This window comes from Falco punctatus (genome assembly GCF_963210335.1).
Source record: "Falco punctatus genome assembly, chromosome: 1".
NCBI classification, from domain to species: domain Eukaryota; kingdom Metazoa; phylum Chordata; class Aves; order Falconiformes; family Falconidae; genus Falco; species Falco punctatus.
In genome coordinates this window covers 12,341,581-12,365,822 of record NC_137580.1, presented here as the reverse complement: position 1 = coordinate 12,365,822, position 24,242 = coordinate 12,341,581, and the positions used below count along the sequence as shown (strand labels likewise).

General features: G+C 44.2%; 1 protein-coding gene across 6 annotated transcripts in view; it reads left to right on the top strand.

The window, feature by feature from the left end:
• The first annotated feature begins 5,809 nt into the window (after window positions 1–5,809).
• TBC1D9 (TBC1 domain family member 9) overlaps window positions 5,810–24,242 on the top strand; it is a 70,159-nt gene continuing 51,726 nt past the window's right edge. For 3 of the 6 annotated variants that reach the window (XM_080402601.1, XM_080402600.1, XM_080402599.1), the window contains exons 1-2: window positions 10,706–18,209; window positions 19,712–21,257. In XM_080402601.1, the coding sequence (XP_080258727.1) occupies window positions 21,131–21,257 (127 nt within the window). In that variant the 5' untranslated portion in view covers window positions 10,706–18,209; window positions 19,712–21,130. Of the gene's footprint in view, window positions 6,370–10,705; window positions 21,258–24,242 lie in introns of those variants that run through there. The other 3 variants (XM_080402598.1, XM_080402597.1, XM_080402596.1) reach the window with 3 other exon arrangements.

Below are 24,242 nucleotides of genomic sequence, written 5' to 3'. Positions count from 1 at the left end.
ACTCCTGATCCTAACTATATAGCTGAGCTTTAAAAAGAAAAAAAAAAAATAATGGATAGGGACTTGTTTGGTGTGTTTTGTTTTGGTTTTTTTTTTTTTTGGGGGGGGGGGGGGGGTGTCGGTGGAAGTAGCAGGGGAAGTTAGAGGTAGTGCAGGAGCAGCTTTGTCTGTCCTCACCAGGAAGGTGTGTGATTCACACAGTGATTAGGTAGTGAGGCTACAGGGACTGTCTGGCTGGAAGTGCAGCATGTGCCTTCTAGCAAGCAGAATGAGAAAGAAATTAAAGACTAGACAGGACTGAAGATGAAGCGCATCTTTGGTCCCTGGAGGCAATGCGGTACTGTGGCTGTGGTCTCCCATTGGAGTGGGAGGCTGGACAGCCAGAGGCCAGGCTCTGGGACATGGTGGAGAAGCAGCCACGGTGCCTGTCCCTGGCCCTGGGAGCTGGCCGGGCACAGGCAGGGGAAGCTTGGCTTACCCGAGGGGGCAGCTGCTCTTTACAAAGACTGATCCAGTTACATTATTGCTCCAGTGGTGCGGCGCAGTTTCACCAGGAGCTTGGGCGGAGGTGCTGATGGAGGCAGGAGGATAGAGAATGTCTGAAGAGACATGTGTGAGAGGAGTGCGGAGAATGTCTGACCATTGCTGATAGGAGATAAGAGAGATGAGGATAGAGAATATCTGAAGAGAGATATATGAGAGGAGGATGGAGAATGGGGGACCTGGCAGGACATGAGAGAACAGCTGGGTATTGTGAAGGAGAGTAAGAAAGATAAACATGGTTATCTAGTAGCAAAAAGGTGACTGCATGCTTATAGTGATATATAGTTATGTGACTGCATGAATGGTTTCTGCCCTTAGCCTGGTGGTATGTACAGCTGGAATTTGTATCCGGGCTCAGAGATATAAACATGAGCTTCTCTGCACAACAAAGGGTCTCTGGTTGTACCACAGCCTGAGCCTGTACCTTCAAAGGCCACAGGAGACGACAGCCCCCTGCCAGAAACACCTGTCTGTCTGCAAGGGCTGAGGGCATACCTGAAAGAGCATCTGGCAACAGCTCCTTCGAGAGCCTTGGAAAATAAATAAGAGTAAACTAACTGCTCTAAAAGGCAACATGGTGCTAGTGCAGGGGCCGCAGTGCTGTGGTGGCCACGTGTCCCTTGGGCCAGGCGCACAGAATGGGTTGTAGTGCAGACATGGTACAGACGGAGACCTGGGGAAAGGAACTGAAATACCTCAGCTGGAGAAACAAGGTGATGAATAAACAGCGAGCAGACTGGACACTGGTGCCTGACAGTCATTGCCGGATAGTAAATGCTTTGCTGGCTGAACTACTTGTTCCTGTATTAGTTCTAGAAAAGTCTTTGCTCCTGGCTGCTGATTTCTTACAGGGGGACTCAACCAAAGGCTGCTGCCCGTGTGGTCAAGGGGAGAAGAGGAGGGGGATGCTCAGACATAACCAAGCTGTTAGAAATGGCGAGGACGAGGGCGGTGACACCAACACCCTGTCCGCTAACTGGTCTCTGTGTGCCAGGGAGGGAGGGTTATTTTACTGCAGCTTTGGCAGTCCCATCGCATCTCCCGTGAGCTCATCACCAGCACTGTGCCCAGGCTAGTGACACTGGGGGGCAGGACTGTACCAACAGGAGTGTGGATGGGCACACTGCCCCTGCATACGGTCCTTAAGTCTGGGTAAATGAGCTTTTCTACAGCTTGTTTTCAGGCACAAAGTATGTGAACTTAGGGTGAGGAGCTACACAAAATTGCCTTTAATGGCAAGGAAGGGGGGAGGGAAGCTCCTAATGTGATATTTCTGAGGCGCTTTCCTTCAAAAGAGAAAGGAGATGTGACTCCCCGCCAGATCTCATCATACTTGATGCAGCACAGCAGCATGCTCTCTGCAGGGACACGCTGCAAATAGCTTTTCTACCTCAGAAGTCATCACCTTCCCCCCTGCATATCGCAGCTCTGGAAGGGCTGTGAGGGTGAAACCACCTAAAAGAAACAGTGCTGGAGTGGGGTCACCCTGCGAGAGGCCCTGGTGCCTCCATGGTGTGGATGCACCTCTGCATCCTGCCAAGCAGGTGCTGGTGGGAGGGCTGCTGACACTCCCGGCATCACTCCCAGTGTTCACCCTTTAAAGGTGGATCCATGGTATTGTCTGTCTGAGCTGGTGAGTGGGAGGGCTGGGCAGCACCCCCTGGGCAGGAGGGTCACATTTGCCATCCTATGGTGCTGCAGAGGTGTCCCAGCAAGGCCACAACAGCCAGTCTGCAGGTGGTGCTCCATCCCTTGAGCTCATGGCTCTGCAGGGACATTCTTTGCTCCCACCGCAGGATCTTCTCGTTCCTCCTGAGCTCACTGCCTTGCTCCTTTTAAATTTAAGGTCACTGACACATGGAGGAACTACCTTCTGGTCAGCTTGCCGAGCCTCATGGACAAACCAGCACTGCCTCCAAGGCTGATGCTCGGCTGCTTGGCGTGCAGAACAATGAGAACGTGCAACTTGCTCTCCTGGGTCCCTCCTTTGCCAGGTAAAGGTTTCCATTTCTTGTGGAGGAAGCCTGACTCCTTTCCAAAAGCACCTCCCCCTCAGTGCACTGCAAAAAGCCTTGTGTGCCCCAGTGAGGGAAGGTGACAGAGCCTAGCTGACCCTGTTCTGGGACTTTAAATCTGTACCCCTTGTTCACAGCGCCATAGAAAGGTATATTTTCATGAACAGAGTGACTCCCCTTTTCCAGCTCCTACCCAGGCCTAGTTGCTCTTGGAGATCTAAAGAGGTGAGAGAGTTGCAATATGCTTCACAAAGAGGATGCAGAGATGGGGGTGAGTGGATTGCTTGATGCACTCTGAAATTTAGATCTGCTGGAGCAAGAGCAAGGCTGGGGATCTGGATTGAGCAGTACAGGAAAGCCTGTGCAAGTGACCCACCTGGTATCTGAGCTAGTGTTCAAGAGTTAAACATTCAAAGGGATGAAATGGTTAAATCTCTCACTGATGCTGCTTACCACTGAAATGTAAGCTATGAAAAAGATATTTCTGCCAAGGGACTTGTAAATAAGTATTCTTCCATGACCTCTGAGCTTTAGTAGATGCATTTTTATAAGCTGAATAAATGCAAATTAGCAATAAAGGTTTCCTGATTTGGCAGCTCTTCCCCGTGTACTGAGGGTGACGGAGGTGCAGCAGATAATGGGGTCTGTTTATCTATGGTAGGAGAATCTTCTTTCTTAATAATCAAAGAATGATTTTTTTCATGCCATCTTGGTGTGATAATACACTCGCACCATCTATCAGTCTTTCCCTGCCTGGTGACCCCATCTGTCATCCCTCATAAATAAGTTTAAAAGATGTGATTGGTTAAGCAGACAGTGCAGCTTTATAAATATTTCAGGGGCATAGGTAATAAAGCAGAGTGAGGCAGCAGGAAAGAAAATCTTCAAGATGGGCCTGGCTGTTCTGGTTGTTACCAGGCCTTCCAGCTGGACGTGTGGATGGACACCTGGAAACAAACATGTGGGCACCCCTGGTTACCCAAGCCATCAACAGAAAGGTAGATTGGCCAGCCGGGATGTATGGAAACAAAATACCAGGTCATTAGAGAGACATCCAAAATATATTGGCATAAGTCTGTTGGCATGTTGATTTGCACCAGGTGAAAGCCACTGTTGTCCCCGCAGCATTACTCCGGTATCACACTGATCTAGGTCTACTGAACTAAGCAACAATTGGCAATTAATGGAGGCTTGGAGATTTTTCCAGATTATTGCTGCTGCCCTGTTCATGAACTAAAATGCAGCCACTAAAGTATCATTTGAAAATATTTATAGCAGCCATCATTTTTAATTTTGTCCCTCTGCAAAGCACAGGTCTACACCTTAAAATTAAGGTAGGTTGTAGATTTATAGTGCAGTATCTGTATCTGGATGATTTCTTGGAGCATAATCTTATTCTGGGGGGAAAAGGAGTCCCTTAGTCCAGATCAGTATAATCCACTTTCAGATTTATACTTGATGAAAGCAAAATTAGTCTTAAATAAATGTGTCTGAACATGGAGTTATTTTGAAATAATTACACAGGTGATTATTGCATTGGAGTTTTATTCTTTGAACAGATTACCCAGATTCCACAGATTTTACTTCTTCCTCCACCCCCCATCCATTTTTTCCTTTCTTCCAATTACTTTGCTGCTCAGCTACTAGAGAGCACATGGGAAATGCTGAGAGACAGACTTACAGCTGAAAACCTCACCAGGTCAGAACAATTTTCCTTTAGCACTGGGGTGTTTTTCCTTTTTTTACTGCCCTTTTTTTTTTTTTTTTTTTTTTTTTTTTTGAAACTAGTACTGGCACTTTATTGTCAAGACTATCTGAGGGTAAATGACTCTCTACAAATCAGCTGGGTTTGGGTTGTGGGATGGTTTGTTTACAGGAAAGGTAGAGGAAACCGGTGTGTAACTGGTTTGTCACATTCTGCACCTGTGACCAGACCCCCTGTTTCCATACTCATTAAATGTTGTGGGCTATGTTAACCTCCTGTAACCCTGCACAGAAGAGCATTTTTGAGGTCCTTCTGCGTCAGGAAGGCACATTTCTGCATCTTCTAAGCCAAGTGAGAGGTAACTCTAAGTTTAAATAGAATTTATCTTGTTGGTGATCCCCCATTACAGGAGATTGCTAACAAGGGTGGTGGTAATTCATGGATCCTTTCAGTGTTGTTCTTGCCCCAGTAAATGTTTGATATCTGAAAATGCTTCTATTTTGGAGCACAGTTTATGTTCTCACAGGTTTGAACCAAGAGTGTCAGATAATTTTGCAGGCACTATCAGAGGGATGGGATCTAAAGCAAGCAGCAGAGCCATGTTTGACAGGGAGCGCCCTTAGTGTTTCAGCAGTTAGCTGTCTGTAACTTGCAGGGTTGCCTCCAAAAGGCATTTTCAAGTACATCATTGGTTTTTACAAAAACAATCGGAATGAGAAGAAAACACTATAAAAAATATAGATAGATGAGCAAGAAAGCCTGTGACTGCTGAAACATGCATGGAAAAAGAGGACATTTGGCTACCTAAAATTTGTGTGTGTTTGCATGAGCCTGTCTTCACGTTCTATAGCATTTTCCTTCTGTTTGCTTCCCTTTTTTTTTTTTTCCCTTGTTTTTTTAGGTGAGAAAAAAAAATTAGTCTGAACAAGACACACATGACTTTCCAGTCACTGAAAAGCTCCATGCCTGTTTTTCCCTTGAGAGCAAACCACAAATAAAATAAGTCATGAGGCTGTACAGAGAATCAGATGTATCCCTGGCTGCTTCTCTCTCAGATCTCAAGAAATTGATTTGAGGGTTTTCCATTTTTTTAAATACAGATAAATACACACACATGCATTCTGAAATATGTTAGGACTATAACTACTTTAATGATCGTGTTACATAAAATTGAATGAATCTTTTTTTTTCTGAAGTTGTTGTACCAGATCACCTTCCATAATTTTCAACATATTGTCTGACTAACTTCCTTGATATTCCACAACTGGTTTTCATAGCTACAGAAATACTAGTTTGTGCACGGATAAGCTGCTGGAAAAACTGAGTTCAGAGATATAGAATAGTTTTCTCCTAAATTACTTGTAAAATTATGGAGATTGAATGCTCAAGCCTCCATCCCATACCACAAAAAGAGATATACGCAGTGACACAGACTTTGCTCTTTATGTGGAAGCCATCTGTGCTTCCACAAGAGAGAAAAAAAAAACAAAAACAAAACATTATTTCATGGTCATTATTTTCAACCCTAATTTTCTGTTGCCTGCAGTTGCTGATCTGTAAAGAGCTATGAGCTGTGGACTTTTGAGATAGCTGCTGCATGTGAACTCTTCCAAGTGGGGAAGAGAGATGGTGCCAGCTTCCTTGCCCACAGAAACACCAGGATTATTACACGGGTTGAGATATAAAGCACCACCACCACCTCTGAGGATCGGAGCTATAGACAAGGTAAAAGATGCTTTAGAAGCAAAATAGAGTGTAAGGGGCTGTGCATTAGTCATGTTTGTGATTTTGTTGTTGTTGTATTTTCTCTTTTGGATGCATGTTGGGGGAAAAAACCATGATGCCTTCTTTCTTGTCACAGGGGAATAGAGCAAGGCAGTCACACAAGACCCAGCAACTGGGGGCGCAAAGGCTGAGCTCCCATCCCTACAAGCAAGTGTGCGAAGGGCAGCGTGCTGTGCCCTCCAGGCCCTCCCATGGGCTCCAGGGATCACCAGTGTGCAGCACCAGCAGTGTCACTGCCCTCCTGGTGACACCATCTGCCCTTTCACTCCCAGTGAGGGAAGATGGGGACAGGAGCTCCTCCAGGTTATCCACCACTTCTAGGTAAAGGATTGCATATGCTTTTTTTTTTTTTTTTTTTTTTTGGAGGAGGAGGAGGGGAGAGGGCAGTGGAATCCACAGGTTGTCAGGTATTTCATTGGTGTTCAGTGGCTTCTGGAAGGGGACAATACCAAAGTCATTAGCATGGGTTTACAAAGTTGTTAATAATGCATACACATACAATATACATAACAAACTGATTCTACAGAGATACTAATGGAGTTTATTAGTGGGGGACCTTTAGAATAGCACAGAAAGTTATTTCAGAGTTTCTAACTGGTAAAAAAATTGTTAATGAAATTTTAACATTTTGTACTTAAACTTGTTTCAGCCTTGGAATTGGTTTAAGATGGATTATGAGTTACTTAGAAAGGAGTTTTCTCTTTTTGTATGTTGTTGTGTTTATGGACAGCTCTGAATAATTTATAGCTGATATTTTATGGGGTAGTGTTTCCAAAAAAAGATGTTATAACTTAAAAAATAAACTTACTTAGTCTACAGCTATGCTGAGTAGTTAACACCTCTGGTGCTCTACCTGTTGTGACACAATTTCATACTCAGTCATATCTAGAAAAATTATGGTTATGTGGTTATGTGCCACTAACAACTCTGCTTCTGGGATGCTGTGAAGAAAAAAACCCCACAGAAACAGCCTTTTTGGTGATTTGACAGAGCATATAATACTACTTTAAATGTGTATGTCTTGAGAAATTATTTTGAAAGATTCATTCAATACATCCCATTTTTTTTTTCTTTACATGACAAAATAGAGATTTCAAGAATCATTTCAGGAAGACAGCGTGCACATTGATATACTTACTAGCTGTGAGATAATGACTTTTCTCCATGAGAATGTTAAGTAAATTCTTCTGCTATCAGTTTGAGGTACTGGCATATTTTATTCCCTTCCTTTCTCATTGCTGTTGTTATTTTTCATTTATTCTGTCATATTTGGTCTGTCAACTGTTTTCTTCTTTTTTTTTTAACCGTTCTTTCTAGTGACACTTCTGTCCTGCCTGATATGAAACCCTTTCTGTGCTATTCCTTTAATTCTGTTCTTCTGGTGCCTCATCACTGCATTGTCATACTTAACCCTCATCCAATCTAGTTTCCTTTCCCACTTTAATCAAATGTCTGCTTCTTCAACTTCCGAATTATTTGTGTTCTCCAGGTCACATTGTTTTTACTGTTCTTGGTGGGTTTCTTTGTTTTTCCCTTAGCCAGTAGCATGTCCCTCGCTCTTTTCTGTGTAATGGGCAAAGGCTGCTCAAATTAGGCTGATGCTGGCCAGCAGGATTAACGGCGATAAGGCTCTCTTTGTGTGAAGTGATCTCTCGTTAGAACCTGTTTGGGGTTTTTGGTTTTGCTGTGGTTTTTATTTCTTGCCTTGCCACTGTGCACTGAAAGTAGGCAATTTAATTCTGCTGTGGAAGGGTGAGCCTGACCCTGCATTAAGCTTGTACCAGAGGCTGTTCCCCTGATTTCAGTGGTGCACCCAGTATGATATTTGGATACCTTGCTAGTATAAACCCAGGTAATTCAGTGTTCATATTTACTAGGACTGGTACGTGGCTTGTACAGGCCCCAAACAAAGCTGGGTGATCCACAGCTGTATTGGCATCAACAGTAACCTTGTCTAAGAACAAACACATTGGTTTATGACTTCTTCTATGATAAACTACCATTCTTCTTATCACTTAACATTCCTTTCCACATTATCTCCAGCCCCTACATGAAAAGGTGATGTACAGGTGAAGATTCTTGCACCTGTGTCTCCATAGGCAATTTTCAGAATCCCCATTCATCAACTAAAATAACAAGTAAACGCTGGCTTTGGAGATGCAGTTCAACAATATGGTACTTGTAACTTAGGGCTTTGTGCTGGATCAGATCATTTGGAACACCTGATCCTTCAAATCTTGTCCAAAACCTGTGAATGAAACTTTGTGACAGGCTGGGGGCAGGATCAAATGTTTTGTCCTTTGGAGGCAGCACAGGACTGACATTACTACCACGCTCTAATTCGATGACAATACGATCCTGTGTGGACCAGACCGATACCGCTGTGTGGGCTGCTAGTGCTGGACCTACGGTTATTGATGTGGGGGATGCAGCTCCTGGGTTAGGCTTGCATCAATTGGAAGCTCCATCTTGCAGGCAAGGACGCTCCTTACGGAGGCAGCTGCCAGTGAACAGCCTCGGGTTTCCATGGGGTACAGCTCCATGGTCTGCCACGTGGAGAAACAGCTCCCAAACTGGGCAGACTGTTGATGACACTTCTGCGTGCTGTTTCAATGCCTTCTAGTTGTATAGAAAGCCAAAGCAAGGTCCCGCTATGCAGTGCATACTGATGTGGGAGCAAGAGTGAAGCCAAGAAAACTGAGAAAATCGCTTATTTTGCATGTCTTTAATTTTGTGTGTGGAAATGTTGTTCAAGATGCTATGGGTACCTGGTTTGCTTCCATGCTGTCATTAGAGCGTTAAGTGATACATGCACTGCAAACTGGAAAACAAGTTAAGTGAAGAGCTTTAATTCCTCTTTGTTCTGGTTCATGTGTGTACACATCCAATTGTGATGGAGAAGGTGGAAAATAATGCATTGCTAGACTAGAAAGTGGTGCTTCTAGCATGCTGTGGACCTAGGCAATTGCTAGCCAAAGTAACAAGAGATTTGCTTTCAGCTGAGGCTGAAAGCCAGAAGGAAACTACCCCTGACAAAAGGAAGTGCCCTAGAGGGGCTACAAACGGAGTGAGCAGAAAGTGAGGCACTAGCACTGCAAAGCACAGGGCACAGCTGTGGCAGCACTTGCTGCGATCCAGCGGAGTTGGCTCTGCGCGTACCTCAGCATGAATTGCTGTGACGGTTTTGTCAACTGAATTCTGTGCTGCAAGAAAGCAGGTACCAAGGTACTGAAAGAATCTGCCAATGTTAAAACACTGTGACAGCCTGACACGCTGCCTCAGTCCTTTCTTTTATTCCTTCCATTTTCTCTTTCATTTCTTCTCTACCCCTTTTTCCATACTCTTCTAGTTTTTCTTTCTGCTTTTTATTGCTCTATTTACATATAATTTTCTCTTACGTTTTCCTTTAAACTAACAATTCCTTTCTGCATTCTTTCTTCCATTTCTCCCATCCCTTTCTTTTACTTTCATTTGACAATAGCCAAGAATGGGCTGAAGAATGATGAGTCTTCCTCTCCTAGCCCCTGGCAGAGATTACCAAAATGGCTCAAAGGCATGGTTTTACCCTGAACTCTGCTGCTATCAAGCAATGACTTATGAGAGTATCACCAGTGATAGTCAATATTTTGCTATCAAGCACGTTTTTACCTGGTTTAACAGTGCTTTTGCTGTTTGTACTCTAGTGCTTTATACTAATATGCTTTGATCCACAAATAAGGGAATACCTGTCTTTGCCTTCAGCTGGTGGTGGGGGAGCTGCGGGAGGACATTATGGCCTTTATAGATACTGGAAAGCAGGCAAGTACTGAGCTGAATTAACCTGGAGCCTATACAGCTTACAGCTACTTAGGCTAGCTCTATCCCAAACACCTCTTTCCCAGGGGCTGGCTGTGTGATGGTAAGGAGACTGGTGGAGAAGCTGGCTGAGCACCCGGGCTAGCACGGCAGCCAGGCAAAATAGGCATTTTGTGTGGAGACAGAAGCCCTGATCCCAGATTCTCAGCAGCTGCTTGGTGGGCAGCCAGGGGGAGTGGGACGGAGGGAGAGCAGCAGTCAGGAGCCTGCCAAAGAGCTGCTTTTGTCTGCACTGCTAAAATGGGGTGTGACTCTACTGTGGCTTCATTAAGAAACCCAGATGAAGACAAGCTCCCTGTAGCTTCTACCATGCAGCAGCTGGGCTGCATCAGCAGGCCTTCTCCGTCATAAGAAACAATAGTGGGAACTGTTTTCCTGGGGCAGCAAAGACTATATAACTGTGCTGGTTGTAAGCAGAACCGTGGTGGATATTAATATTTTAATTGGATAATACCTGAAAATGACAGCTTCAGTTTTTACCTTGCAGATACCTCAGTTACGTCAGTAGTGTACGTGGCTCGGAAGTCTCTCAATTCTTTAGTTCTTACATCTGAACTCTGACCTTCCTGCTTGTCTTGGTTTTCTGAGACATCTAAAACTGCGAGTTTCTCCAAAATGATGCAATTCAGGGCTGTTGGAAATTGTCATGAGGATGCGATCATAGTATGCATACTGACAAATTCCTTTAAAAATAAAATTAAGAAATGGTTTGCTAGATGCTGGCTTTCACCCTTTATTATTGGCTCATGCATTTTATACATTATATATATTTTATTAGTCTATATGCATGCATTCATATATCTATGTTTACAGACATTTGCATTATTTCAGTGTTATTTTTTCCTTTGCATACGTTATTACAATTTTCATGATTTCAAAATCCTTACCACAAACAGGGCTGTTCATGGAGTTCCCCTCCCTGACCCCCAAAGTGTAATGTGTAAAATTAGTTTACATCGTTACGTAAGGGTGCTATAGTTTAACTTGCAGTGGCAAGCAGGGTGGCAGTTGAGCTGAGAGTACCTATCATCTGTACTAGATTTTTTTGAAAGTATTTATAACAGATTTGGGTATGTGTAGTAGAAAGCACAGGCACGATCCTCTCTGCTACTGTTGATTTAATTTCTACCATGTCCTGAAGGCCTTCCCTAACACAAACTTCCACCTAAAAAAAAAATTGGAAATAAAGCTTTTAATAAAGACATACTTCTTCCTGACTCTTGATTTCAAACATTACTCTGTTATGTTGCTCTTTATAGTAAAAATGTACTGGGCTCTTAGAACAAAAATGACCTCTGATATGTTTAACAGATAGATGCTTCATGTCTGGTACAGATCAACTTCTACATATCCTTTCTGCTATATCAGGGTAAGTGAGAAGAGTAAAATGGTGTCAGAATTAATTACTATAGGACATAAAACAAAACTACACAAATAACTACAACTGCTGTTGCCAGACCATCCTGGACATGAGAGTCCATGTGAACTGCAAATTGAATGAACAGCGATATAAAATACAAACTGTACTGAAAGCTCTTGGTGTAGTGCATGGGCTGCAATCCAATTGCCATAGCTCTGCATGGTCATGACTTGAGATGTGTGACTTTCTCAACTGATTTCTTTTAGACCTGCTATTTTCCACAACTGCTCTCAGTGGCTGTTTTCAAGCAAAAGAGGAAAATTCGAAGAAATTCCACCTCCTGGTTTGTGAGGTCTGTATCACTGGGAATATCCACCTGAAAATGATCCAGACTATACTTTTCTACAAACAGCTACCGCTAATATACAGTCAACTGCAACATGTAATTTATTGTGTATAGTTTTTCATAGGCAGTGGGATGGAAGGGAAATTCTTATGACTGAAGAATCATTTTGAAGTATTTCTGAGGAGCATCTTATTCTGACCAGCACCTACTAGTCCCTTATTCCCTCACTCCACATTCTTCCCATACAGCTCCATCAGTACAGGGAGTGCAGAGCTGCTCTTTCCACAGGACCCATTAGCACAAGACATCACCACGAGCAAACACATTAATTAATTTCCCAGTCTGCAACAACAGTTTCTTCCAGGAGGGAGGGGGACTGTGAGTTGTTGTGTTCTGCAATATATCACTAGTCTTGCCTTTCTATTTTCAAAGAATCAATTTCTGTATTTTTCCATAACTTGCATGATGAAATGAGCATGCTGCTAATGTGTTCTTTGGCCAGCAGGGAGCTGCACAGAAATTCCATCAACTGTTGATTTCTACATTCATTTGGGTAGACACTCTTATTTGAGCTGTTTGCTATGGATTTATTGTATTACCAAAATAAACTGCCACTCTTTTCTGCCTATGGGAAGCAGAGGTCTTTGGAAGAAAGTAAAGAGGATCCTAACAAAGAAATACCAGATTTTACAGGCTGGGACTACGGAGGTGAGAAAGACCAGATTAAAGAAAAATGCTGAGGGGTGAGTGGTGACTTAGATCCTCTCCCTAACATTCACCCAAGCATGGTAACAACCCCTGTAGTGACCTCTGCAACTCCAGACAGCTCAGGATCCGACTGCTGGTGCTAAGCTGATGAAGCAACATGTCTGTGGCCAGGCATATTTCAACTTATTTCCCCTTGGACACCACCCTGGAGGGAGGTAAGTTAAATCCAGTCACTGAATGGACATGAGGTAGGTCTGAACTTCAAGCAGGTGAAGTGGGGGGAACACTTGTTTTTGTTTACTTGTTTTGACAGGAACCAGAGTAGGCCTTCTATGTTTTTTCACGATATTGTTTCATACCTTTTCTCTTCCTGTGGTAATCAAGACTTTTTATCTCTCTTTACCTAAATATCCTCTTCTAAAGAGTCCTGGCATCACACTGTCTTACAGAGTACTGCCTCATCCCATGCATTTCAATGCCTCCTTTTTAATGAACACGGAAATGTATGTTTTCTTTATTTGATCTACAAAGCCAATAGTAATAATAATAATAATTTGCATGCTTTCATCTTTTTTTAGGTTTCAGAGAGATAACGTATTGGGTTTGCATGGCAAGGTTTTGGTAGCAGGGGGGGCTACAGAGGTGGCTTCTGTGAGAAGCTGCTAGAAGCTTCCCCTGTGTCTGACAGAGCCAATGCCAGATGGCTCCTGTCCTTATCTCAACCCACAAGCCTTTCCTTAGTTTTTCCCTTCCCTGCCTGGCTCAGGAGGGCAGTGACAGAGCAGCTTCGGTGGGCACCAGGTGTCCAGCCAGGGTCAGCCCACTACAGCTAAACACACAAAGTCATCTTGTAAGCCCCTGATTACATGCAGGCAGCAGTGCTCTGAGAAACTGAAAAATAGCTCACCATTATCCAGGTCAGTGTTTCTTTACACAGTTCATTCAGAAAATTAACATCAACCAATTCATGTATCTGGTTTTGCAAGGCTATGTGGATCAACTGCTATGGTTAACCTGGCCTCCTGGGTTACACCAAGTATGATGACATTATTTATGGGGGACTTTAATGTGTTCAACTGGAATTGATGTGATGTTTTCAAAGTAAGTCGTTTTTTTCAAATTTCAGTACCTTAACTCATTTTGGTGTTGCCTATGTTATTTTCAATAAGCAGGCAAGTAACTGATAAACAGTTTATTACCCATCATTTAGATGTCAAATCAAGCATATTCTATCAACATTTCAGGAACTATCTAGTTCCTTTAAGAACATATAACAGAAATTTTTAAGCATCAATTACCAGCTGCCACATAGTAAATTTTTGAGTGTTTAGTGGCACAGAGCAAGGTTCCTCCTTGATGTATCTTCATTGATTGCATTGGAGTTCTATTAGGAATTTATCTGGTGTATGCTACATCTTATATTTTGTAAGTAAGTAGAGGACATCTCAGAGACACTTAAAAAGAAAGACAAAAATTAAAAAGGTAAAATGAAACAAAAATACACTATACACTAATTTGTGAAATACTTAAGGTAGTGATTATTCAACTATACCTGACTCGCCCCCACTGTTTTTCTAAAAAGGGCCCTGGTAAGAACATCAAGAAGTTCTAACTAAAAATGATGCCCCCAATTTGACCCATGTTCAAAAGACATGTAGCACTGCGTCAGAAATAACTATCAAAGATAATTTGTCTTCTGAAAAGCCTGTTCAATGAGAGACATTAGTAGAACTTAGAGCACAAATTTATATTTATTGAAAAAACAAACAAAACACAAAAACCCCCACAAATAAACAAAACACCACCCCCTTTTACAGACTTGCTCCAAATGAACACATCTGCACCCACAAATTATGTTACCATCTCTATGCTAGCACTTGCCAAATAAACATCTTTATCAACTCCCTCCATAATCATGTTGGATTATTTGGTAAAAGGTAAGGGACACCACAGTTAAGAGAAGAATTGCAATCATATTACTATGACTCTTATTTCTTAACTGAGTTTGTAAGCTAAACCAGGTGGGAAAATCTTCTATTCTGCTTCACGATGTCTCCCTGCCCAGTTACAATTTGGAGATCTCTGAGGCAGGTTTCTGGTTTCAGCAGTCTGGAGACCCCAGACTAACAGTGAGGGAAGCACCAGAGTAAACTAACTGCAGATTAAATTAGATCTGTAAATACTTCAATACACAAAAACCAGTACCCTGTTTTTTCCCCTGTATTTCCATAGGTCTAATGTAGGTGTGTTCCTGATCTTCCGTGCAATGTTGCTTCCCTAAATAATTTCAAATCAGATGTGTGCTTGATTTTAGCATAACACTGATAACAAAAACAATACATAGAAATGCAAGGAATGTCATTGGAGGGTAAACAAAATTTATTCTGAACTTCAGCATAAACAACCCTAACCAGTTTATGAATGGGCAAAGTTAATTAAGTCTTATGACACATACTAAAGTATTTTAATTCAAGTACTTAGCCTAAGTAGTTAATGAAGAGGTTCCCGGGTAAGTAATTACTGAGTGTTAACACTGTTAAAGCCAAATAAAGTCCAGTGTTTCTCTGTTGTCCACCATAACTTATGCTGTCCCTCAAGAAATCTATCATCTCCAACTGGTTCAAGTTATTAATTATAAGAGCATATAATGAAACCATCAAAATCTTTAAAAGAAACCTCATGCCTTGCCAGTGTTTTTCTTCCAGCTTTCTCACTCCCATCATGCTGAAGAAGCAGTGCCAATGAAGCTGCTTGCTCAGCTGGTTCAGTGACTTCTCATCTGGCTGACTGCTGGTGGCTCCTGAAGGTGCAGGGTGAAGCTGGAGGGCTGAATCTGAAAGAAAGGGGCAGATCATGCTGTTACAGAGATGTACGCCTCCATTTTTTTCTAGCATCTCCCTGAAGTATGGTAGCAGAACATTTTTCAAGGCAATGCTGCGTTTAAAGTATCAGCTGCCATCAAATGTTGGCTTTACGCTTATGTTAGTAACAATAGCTCAGCTGTGTGTAGCCTCTTAAGGCATATTCAAAGAGCTGTTGTTTTTCTTCTCAGTTTTATGATTACGTTGGCTTTGGTTTTGTTGTAGGAAATTGCCTGGATTTTGCCAAAGCAATTTTAAATGTAAAGATAATCATATATGGAATTAACTTGGTCATAACAGCTGGATATAAAACAAACTCACAGAGAGATTTCAGAACAAGGAGACAATGGTGAGTGGGATGGTTTGTGGAGCAGTCCATATATAATTTTAACATTCCACATGATCAACACCGCGCTAAAGGATCTTTAATGACAACGTTTCTTAAAGACTTAAAGATTGACAAGATAATAGTGATGTAAGGTCACTGCTGTATCAGGACCCAGATCATTCTACTACAGCCCAGTGCTCATGTCCCTAAACCAGGTGTGAGGCAGAGTGCCAATTATATCTAAAATATGGGTGGCTGCTGTGGAAAGCTCTTCCTGCACAAAGATTTTGGATAAAGTGCTCTGTGTGTTCCCAGTGCAGTGCTGTCAAAAAAGAGTGATTCAGACAGAATGTCTCCAAAGTAGCAAAGACCTTGCTTCTGTCAAAATAAACCAAAAATTGGTAAAGCTCTGTTAAAATACTGTATCCAATTCTGATACATTCACTTCTGAAATTATCAGAGTTCTAAGGATAGTATAGATGTGTCAGGAGAGCTGGAAATTGTCCTATTTGACGCATCTCATGAAGCAAGTCAGGCCACAAACAGATGTGTGGGCTGCAGGCAGGTCGCTGCCTTGTCTGTGTAGAGCCTGGGACATCAACAGTGCTTTAGAAAGAGTAAAGGAGTCATCATGATACCGAAGGGTAGTTAAACGTAACATCTTGCTGAAAAGCAGGGTACTACTTTTTATCAACTTGCAACAAGTTGTCCCTTTGCCATGGCAGATCAGCAAAATCTCACAAAAGACTGGACTAAAAAAGCTAACGTTCACAATGAGAGGAAAAAGTAGTACATGGTGTATTCAAGAAGAGTTGCCATAATTATAGGGAAGTGCAAAAATGCATCACAGAATGTGGAACTTTTATTTAACCTTCCTTGGAAATAAAGGTTCCTCATCCAGACTGAGAGCTTGCAGTTTGTCCTGAATTTGACAGTCTTTCCTAGGCAATGAAAATGTTCTGGGAAGCGACACAGACAGCTGGATATTATCTTCAAAGTTGATGTTTCCTGTCAGATCTGCAAACAGAAGAATTCAGCTGTAACAGACCTCCTGGTAGGTAGGTAGCTTTAGTAAAAGCCTCTTGTTGAATACGGATGGGTAAATCAGGAGTCACACTGTCAAAAGCTACTGCCAGAGGGTCAGGTGCTTTCCCTGGTGCCTTGCCACATGCTTGAGACCATTTGAACACTGCTTTTCTGTCCCACCTCTGGCAGGCCAAGCTCCAAAACAAGCTGCTAGAGCTTTGTGAAGATCTACCCCGCTGCTCTGTGTAGCTACCCGGAAGAAATGCTAGACATTTCCCTTCTAAAAATCACCACACTGATAGGAACAGAATGCCCTGCTGCTAGCCTGTTATTTTGAAATCACCTTTCACTTCAGCTAAATTAATGCAGAAGCCAATAAGTTTTTTCATTTTTGGCATACAAGACAAGCAAGAGAGAGGTTAGAGAAAGGAAAGTGAGTTAAAAAAAAGTTATATTTGTTCTGCAAAACTAAAACCCAAAAAAATTTCTGTCAGTATCCTTTTAACGGGGTGTGGATGTTTATCTAGCCTATGCAGTTAGGGCACGCTTTGTCCTCTCAAATTGCTTTCATACCGCTAAACATGCCCCCCACCTCTTGCTGCAAACTTCTGGGGATTATTTGGGATTCTTTCTTGCTCCTTGACCTTGAAATATTTTGTTTCCAGATTCCCTTGGGACACATTTTGACATTGTCTTCCTGGGATGGTAGAAGGTATTTCTGGTGGCCTGGTACTGAATAGCTGCCTCGGTCCTACAGGAGTTAACTCTTTCCTATCAGGCAGGTCGTGTTCCGGTTTGGAGTAAAGACACGCATTGAATCTTATACTTTATACAAAATGTACATCTTACAGCAGGCACTTGATGCAAATGCGACTTCTGTATGCAACCAACCCATTAACGGCTTTTGAGACGAGACCCAAGGAGCATAAAATTATTCTGGGATGATAAAGGGCTTGTGAGTAACTAACCCTGGTCCTGCCTTTGACAGATACTGCGATCGCAGCTGGGAAGTGGGGAATTGTGGCTAGCAGATGCTGTGATTTGATTACTTTTATTACAGACTTGCCGGACGACCCAAAGCAAGAATTACTTTGTATGATTCAGTTTGCTCATCCATAAAAGTGCTTGTAATATGTAATTGCAAGAACATGAGAATAGTGATGTTATTTTTGAATGCTTTGAGTTTCTTCAATACAGGGTGTTACGGGCATATAAACACTAAGGCTTGTGGCACAAGTGCTGACCACACACTAAGAAATCTCAGATGCTTTCCCCCCCACACACACTTTCTGTTTCATCTCACATCACACCTAAAGCAATGTCTTCCAGTCTTTTAAAGCTTTAGCACTATTTATAAAACACTTCTCAGAAAAATCTAAACACCCACCTCTCCATGTACAAATAACTTAACTGATTTATAGCAGCTGAAGGCTCTAAGCTTCTAGCTAATGATAGCTCGGTGCTTCTCCGTGCTAAGGTAAGTCCTCGTGTAGGGCCTCGACAGCTATTGTTCAAACCCGAACAACACGTGCATTTCTCAAAGATAATTTGCGGCGTCCTGGTGTTTTGTCTTTGCTCCTAGTCCACTGAACGGCTGTCCTGAACCACTAGCAAATGCTAGTTGGCTGCATCTAAGAGAAGAGGTCCATTTTAAGAAGGTCTTCCAGGGAATAAATGGTAAAATGTCTGCTTTATTTAATCTTTTTCCTGCTTGAGTACTGTTACTGTCTGTGAGTCTGATGACATTGCACAGAATGGTCATCCCTCTATAGAATCGTGTTCATTTTCTTCCCTGAGAGATTTATAATATAGCATTATAAGATATAACTCCTTAGCTTGTATTTATATCTGCTCCTGATTTCTTTAATTATTTTTTCAGAATTGAAGGGCATATGTTGAAGTTTTAAACCTAATGGCACAGAGATCTTTAAACGGTCCCATTCAATGTTAAAACCACACCGAAGTTTCAAGCTGATACAGCTTTTTCAACAAACCATTACAAAACAGGCAGGGGCAATTATTCCTTTATTTCTATTTCAGATTTTCTAAAAATTCTATTATAATTCACAGGACTGTATTTTGTTCCCAAACAACCTGATGAAAAAAAAAACTTTTGAAATATTATAATGGAGCATTACGATCAAAAAAAATTACACATAGACAAACATTTTACGTGAGGGATAAAAATGTGATGGGCATGCAGGAGAAAATATTTGCATTGGCTTCAACAAAAAGGTCAGCCATGATAGCATAACACATATTTTTCATTATTATGAAAGCAGACCAGGTTTCCACCTAAAAATGCCTTGATACTATCTACAACACAGCAGCAAAAAGACACAATATAACATAATTTTAAATGCCATTTATTTGAGTAATGACATTTTATTTCTTCTCAGTTTTATTGAAATGTTCTAGAATGTTTAATGGAAAATAAATAGGAAAGATGTTAGAAATTAGGCTTTTGGTGTTCTTTATGCCAGTAACATATGTCACCCTACTCACATGCAGAACTGACTAACTGGCACTAATAAAGCCTGGCAGCTGTTTTTTGAGTGCCAACAGTTTTGCATGGATAACTGTCCGTGCCTGCTGTTGAAAAGCAAGTTAGGAATGGGGAGGAGGAGGAGTTCCCAGCCTCTGATAACGATGTTTTCCTCCTTGAGGTCAGCTGCACTGTTCACAAAGAAAATTAACTTGATCACCATCTCTGACTGTAGTGGAGTATGATTTGGTTATTCTTCCCTAAAATGTCGGTATGGCTTTTGTAGTTGTACTGCAGGTTGTCGGCAGTGATGATGCCGCTAGTATCCACTGCCAACAGGACTGCTATGACAACACAGGAACGTTGATGGGCTTTGTGTGTGTGACATGCTACCCTTACTAAAGGAAGTTACTCGGAATTTTTGCCACTACTTTTAGCCAGGCTACAATTTAACTTTCAAGCTCCCTGGCACGTAGGGTTTAACTAGAGCTGGTGAAATTTCAGCATTTTATTATTATTTTTTTTTCAAAGTTATAAGGAACTTACTTGTTCAGAATTTTTCTTTAAAAACACTACCCTTAAAGAAACTCTTCCCGTTAAACGGGTGAGGTCATTTCAATACTACCCTTCAAAATAATCTGATTCTGTGATAAATTTGGAAAGGGTGAAGAAACTCTTCTGCATTGCTTTTCAGACTGTCGAGACCTGCCTTGGCGACAAATGTTCTCCATGGTGCAGGGGGACTGAGAGCAGGACTGTCAATTTTTAAGCATTCATCAGAGACACTCACTTCCCTCTTCTGGGCTTTTTACCTTGAAGTAAGAGCGCCATCACCACCTCAGATGAAGCGCCATTTCTCCCCTGGCCAAGCGTCCATCCCCACCAGATGAGGGCTGGGAACCAGCTCCGTGCCAGCACCAGCTGATGGAAGGCTGAACTGTACTGTAAAGCTGTGGCCTGCATATAGGAAGTTTGTGCGTGGAACATGGTTTTAGTATTTCCCTTGGGGCTTAATTTACTCAACATCTTTAATAAACCGAAGACAAGTACAGTCTTGGGCAGTACAGGTTGGACAGAAACAGTTTTCTGACTACAGGCAGGCCAGTGAGTCCAGTCCTTTCCCGACAACTTGGAAACCACAGAGTGTTCGGAACTGCAAGGGTACAAACCATACCTGTGTTACCTATATGTACCGCTATACCCTCTGGGTGTGCTTGGCGTACCTGTCGAGTATACCGGCTTCTTTGAGGGCTTTTCAAGCCCTCAGAAACACGCACACACGCCCCGATGCGGTCTTCAGAGGGGAGCTCGGGGGCGGCGGTGCTGGGCAGGGCGGGGAAGGTGGTTACGCGGGACTGGGCTGCGGAGGAGGCCGGTCCCGCCCCCGCTGTGGCGGCTTCCCTCGCTGACAGGGCCGGGGCTCTCCCTGCCTCTCACCACCCCGTTTCACCAGCTCCTCTGAGCCGCGAAGGCCAACCCTTTCCCGGCCGACGGTTGGGAAGAGGACGCTGCCGTCTCCTCCCCAGCGACCCGGCAGATGAACGCGAGGGACGGGACCGCCCGCCGGCGGCAGCTGAAGGGACACGGCCGCTGAGGCGGGGCGGGGCGGGGCGGCCGGTCCCGCCACCGGCCGCAGGACCCGCCCTTGCAACCGCCGCGCTGACGAAACCGGTGGCTGCTGCCCCGCCCCCCCCTCCCCGCGGCGCGCGGCGGCCCCGCCCCCCCGTGCGCGCAGGTGCGAGCAGCGCGGCCCCCGCCCCCCGCCAGGCAGAGCGAGAGGCGGCTCCGTGCGGGGCGGGCTGCGGGGCGCCGCCGCCGGCCGCTGATGTCACTGCTGCCCTCGGCGCTGCGGCGGGAGCTGCCGGGGTCGCCGCCGTCGTCCCTGGCCGCTGCGGCCGCCCCTCCGCGCCCGGCGGTGGGCGGGTAGGCGGCGGGAGCCCCGGGGGGCATGCGGCTGCCGCCCCTCCGCCCTGCGCCCGCCGGTGCCCGCGGGGCTGCGCCGTCCGCCGCGGCGGCCGGGCATGGTGGCGACTGATGCGGACGGTGCGTGCGTGAGTCACCGCGCCCCGCAGCCGGCCGGCTGGGCGGGCCGGCCTTTGTCTGCGCTGGGAGCATGTGGGTGAACCCCGAGGAGGTGCTGCTGGCCAACGCGCTGTGGGTGACGGAGCGGGCCAACCCCTACTTCATCCTCCAGAGGAGGAAGGGGCACGGCGGCGATGGCGGCGGCGGGGGCCTGGCGGGTAAGGGCGGCGGCGGCCGGGGTCCCGGGAGGGAGGGGCGGGGCCGCCTTCCGCGCCGTCTGCCTCCCGCAGCGGCTTCCCCGGGGCGGCCGGGCGGGATCGCGGCCCTCGGGCGGCGGCACCGCGTCGTGAGACGAGAGGCTGCCTGCGGAGGGGGGGGGGGCTGCCCGCTCCTCGGCCCCATCCCGGGCAGCGTGGGGCCTGCACCGTGCCGGGGGCCCGTCCCTGCGGCGGCCGGGGGTGGCCGGGGGCTGGCAAGGCGCCATGAGGCGGTGGGGCCGGGGGCGCCGGTGCGGGCAGCGCGCTGCGGCTCCCTGAGGGTCTGCGGGCGATCGCCGGTGTGCGCCGCCTCCCTGTGTCGGGGTGTGACTTGCCCGGGTTCCCGGGGGTGCGTGTGGTGCCTTTTGGAACCTCCAACACGTGTTCTTTAAAATAACAGCCGGTTGTAATGCACAGACGCCTGCTCTGAGGGCAGATTTACTTCAGCTTCTCCCTATTCCTCGGGATGTCCTTGCCAGGCGTGTTCCCTGAACGCTTTGTTTTCGGCTGCTGGCAACCGGAGACGCTTTTGTAGATGCTTGGGTCATGTGCATCTTGGTCTCTGCAATACCGGGCATATACGTTTGTCGAGACTTCATCGTTTTTAGGCAACGTATGTGCGGTTCTGTGAAATCAGAGATGCAGAACCCGATGCTGTTAGCACCGGTCCCTCTTGAATCGGCAGAAATAGTCCCACGGGTTCTCTGAAAAGCTGTGGTTTCTTCCTTCTTACCGGCTTGCATTGCAGCTAGTTGTTCGGGCTAATCAAAATAAACATACAGCGTTCATCTATGTTTGGTTCAAGGTCCTGTGCGTATTTACCAGGAGATTAAGTGTTTCTTCAGCTTTTGAATGCTCTGTGGACCTGTAAACAATTTATAATCTAAACTAACGCACCACTGTTAAGTGTGTTTTCATGTGGGCTCTTGAGATCTTCAGTTTTCTTCATTGCTGTAGTTGATAAACCACCTCATTCTTGTGTGGAAAGTGGCCGGCAGCCACTCCGCATTGGCTATAGATTTTTATTTTTAAATCTTTTGAATTACTGACAGTGTTGTCAGACCCATAAAAAGCATGTCTTGCCTCAAAAGTTCACCCCTGCTGTATTTACTGAGAAATTCTTTGCAGACTCCCCTTTCATGGCTTACGCCCAGGCCTCTTGAGAGTTTATTCCTCTCTCTTGCTGTAGGTGGCCAGACAAGGCATTCTTTACCTGACTATGTTACCTTTGAATTGGAGATCATTTGAGATGCCCAGTCAATTTTCCAAACATTTCTCAGTTATTGGGGAAACTTTCTGAGAATTTGGGAGTTTCTCTTCAACCTGTTTCACAGTGTATGTATATATAAGCCTTCTTGGAGTTGTATGTATAATAGGCCACTATACAGATGGAAAGGTCACTTTTGAAGATTTAATCCTTAAGTGGGAGTAGGATTCATTAATGTGTACTCCTTTTTTGGTGAAGGTCAGAGAAGCTGGCAGTATTTGGTAGGAGTTCAGAATACAGAAATAGTTCTTCGTTTTTGCATTTTCTAGGCCCCCCCCCCCCCCGAGTTTAAGTTTTTGTGCACGGTATCCATTATTTTAGTATGTGAATGCAGTCTGTATAGTGAATGTGATTTACAATGCAAAAGTTCTCTGTGCATTTTGATTTTGAAAACTGCTTTCCATATGGCTTTTATTAGTGTCTGTGCTTTGCCTGGAATTGCAGCTGCTATAGCATTGAGGTAGGAACAAGAAACTATACAATTTCTAGGGGGTTTGTTTGTTTGGGGAAGGGTTGGAAAAAAGATTCAGCTTTTTTCAGTATGTTGCCAGAACCAGAGCTAAACAAACACCAATTACTAGAGTGCAGAAAGTTATTAGTGCTGGCAACATTTAAAGGGCTGTATGGGAACTTATCAGACCTTGCCATTTTAGCACACGGGGTTTTGACACAGTGGTCAACAAAAGGTGTGAGAGGAAGAAAGAAAGGGATGTAGAGTGTCCAGGCTGCTCCCAGCTTGGTAGGCACAGTAGTAAGTGGAACTTATGATTATTGGTTTTTAATGGAAATACTGGAATTTTAGACCCGTTGTTCTAACAGCTGTGGTCTACTCATTGAGGGCCAAGGCAGGTGAAGGAAGCCAATGGATTCTTCTTGGTAGGTGAGACTGGTTAAAAGCAAGGTATTGTGGGACCTAGCTGATCCTGAGGGTTCAGAATAAACAAACTCGCTGAAACAGTCAACAGGGTTCATAATTTGCAATAATGATAGCATCTGGGATGATCCTGAGGAAGTTCCTGTAGATGATAACGATAGAGCTGTCATGACAGAGGTGGAGGTTGTCTGGTTGAAAGTGAAAAAACTACAAAAAGAACCTTTTGTGGTTTTTTGGTTTGGGTTTGTTGTGTTTTTTTTCCCTTACTTGCCCTTTCTGTAGTGATGTAATGCTGAAATTTGCTTAGATATAATCTAAAAAATTATCCACCCATGATTGTGGTACAAAATTTAGCCTGTTTGCTCTGTAGGAAACCAGATTATGTCCTTGAAGTTGATTATAAATATTGTATGCAAGATTTTTTCACTGTGGTGGCAGTGGTCTGAATTCATATATGCAAGAGAGGATGTAAATACAGCTGTCACTTTTTTTTGTTGTGATCTAATTTCTGCTGACTTTTACTCCCTCATTATTGACTCGAAGTAATTTTGTCTTAAATTGTAGAATGACATTTGACTTTCAAATTGATGAGACTATGGGCTTGATGGGAGATGGCTTCGCTATGTAACTTAAGCAGTGGTTGGACAATGAGAAGTATTGATTCTCTGGCGTTGCCCTTAAGTCTAGGTCAGCAAACTGATTGGGCTCCAGTGTAATGCCCTTCTCTCCATCTGTGAACGTGTGAAACTTTGAAGAACTCTAGCTGAGGCTGCACTGTAATGTTGGTTGTATTGGCATGGCTGAA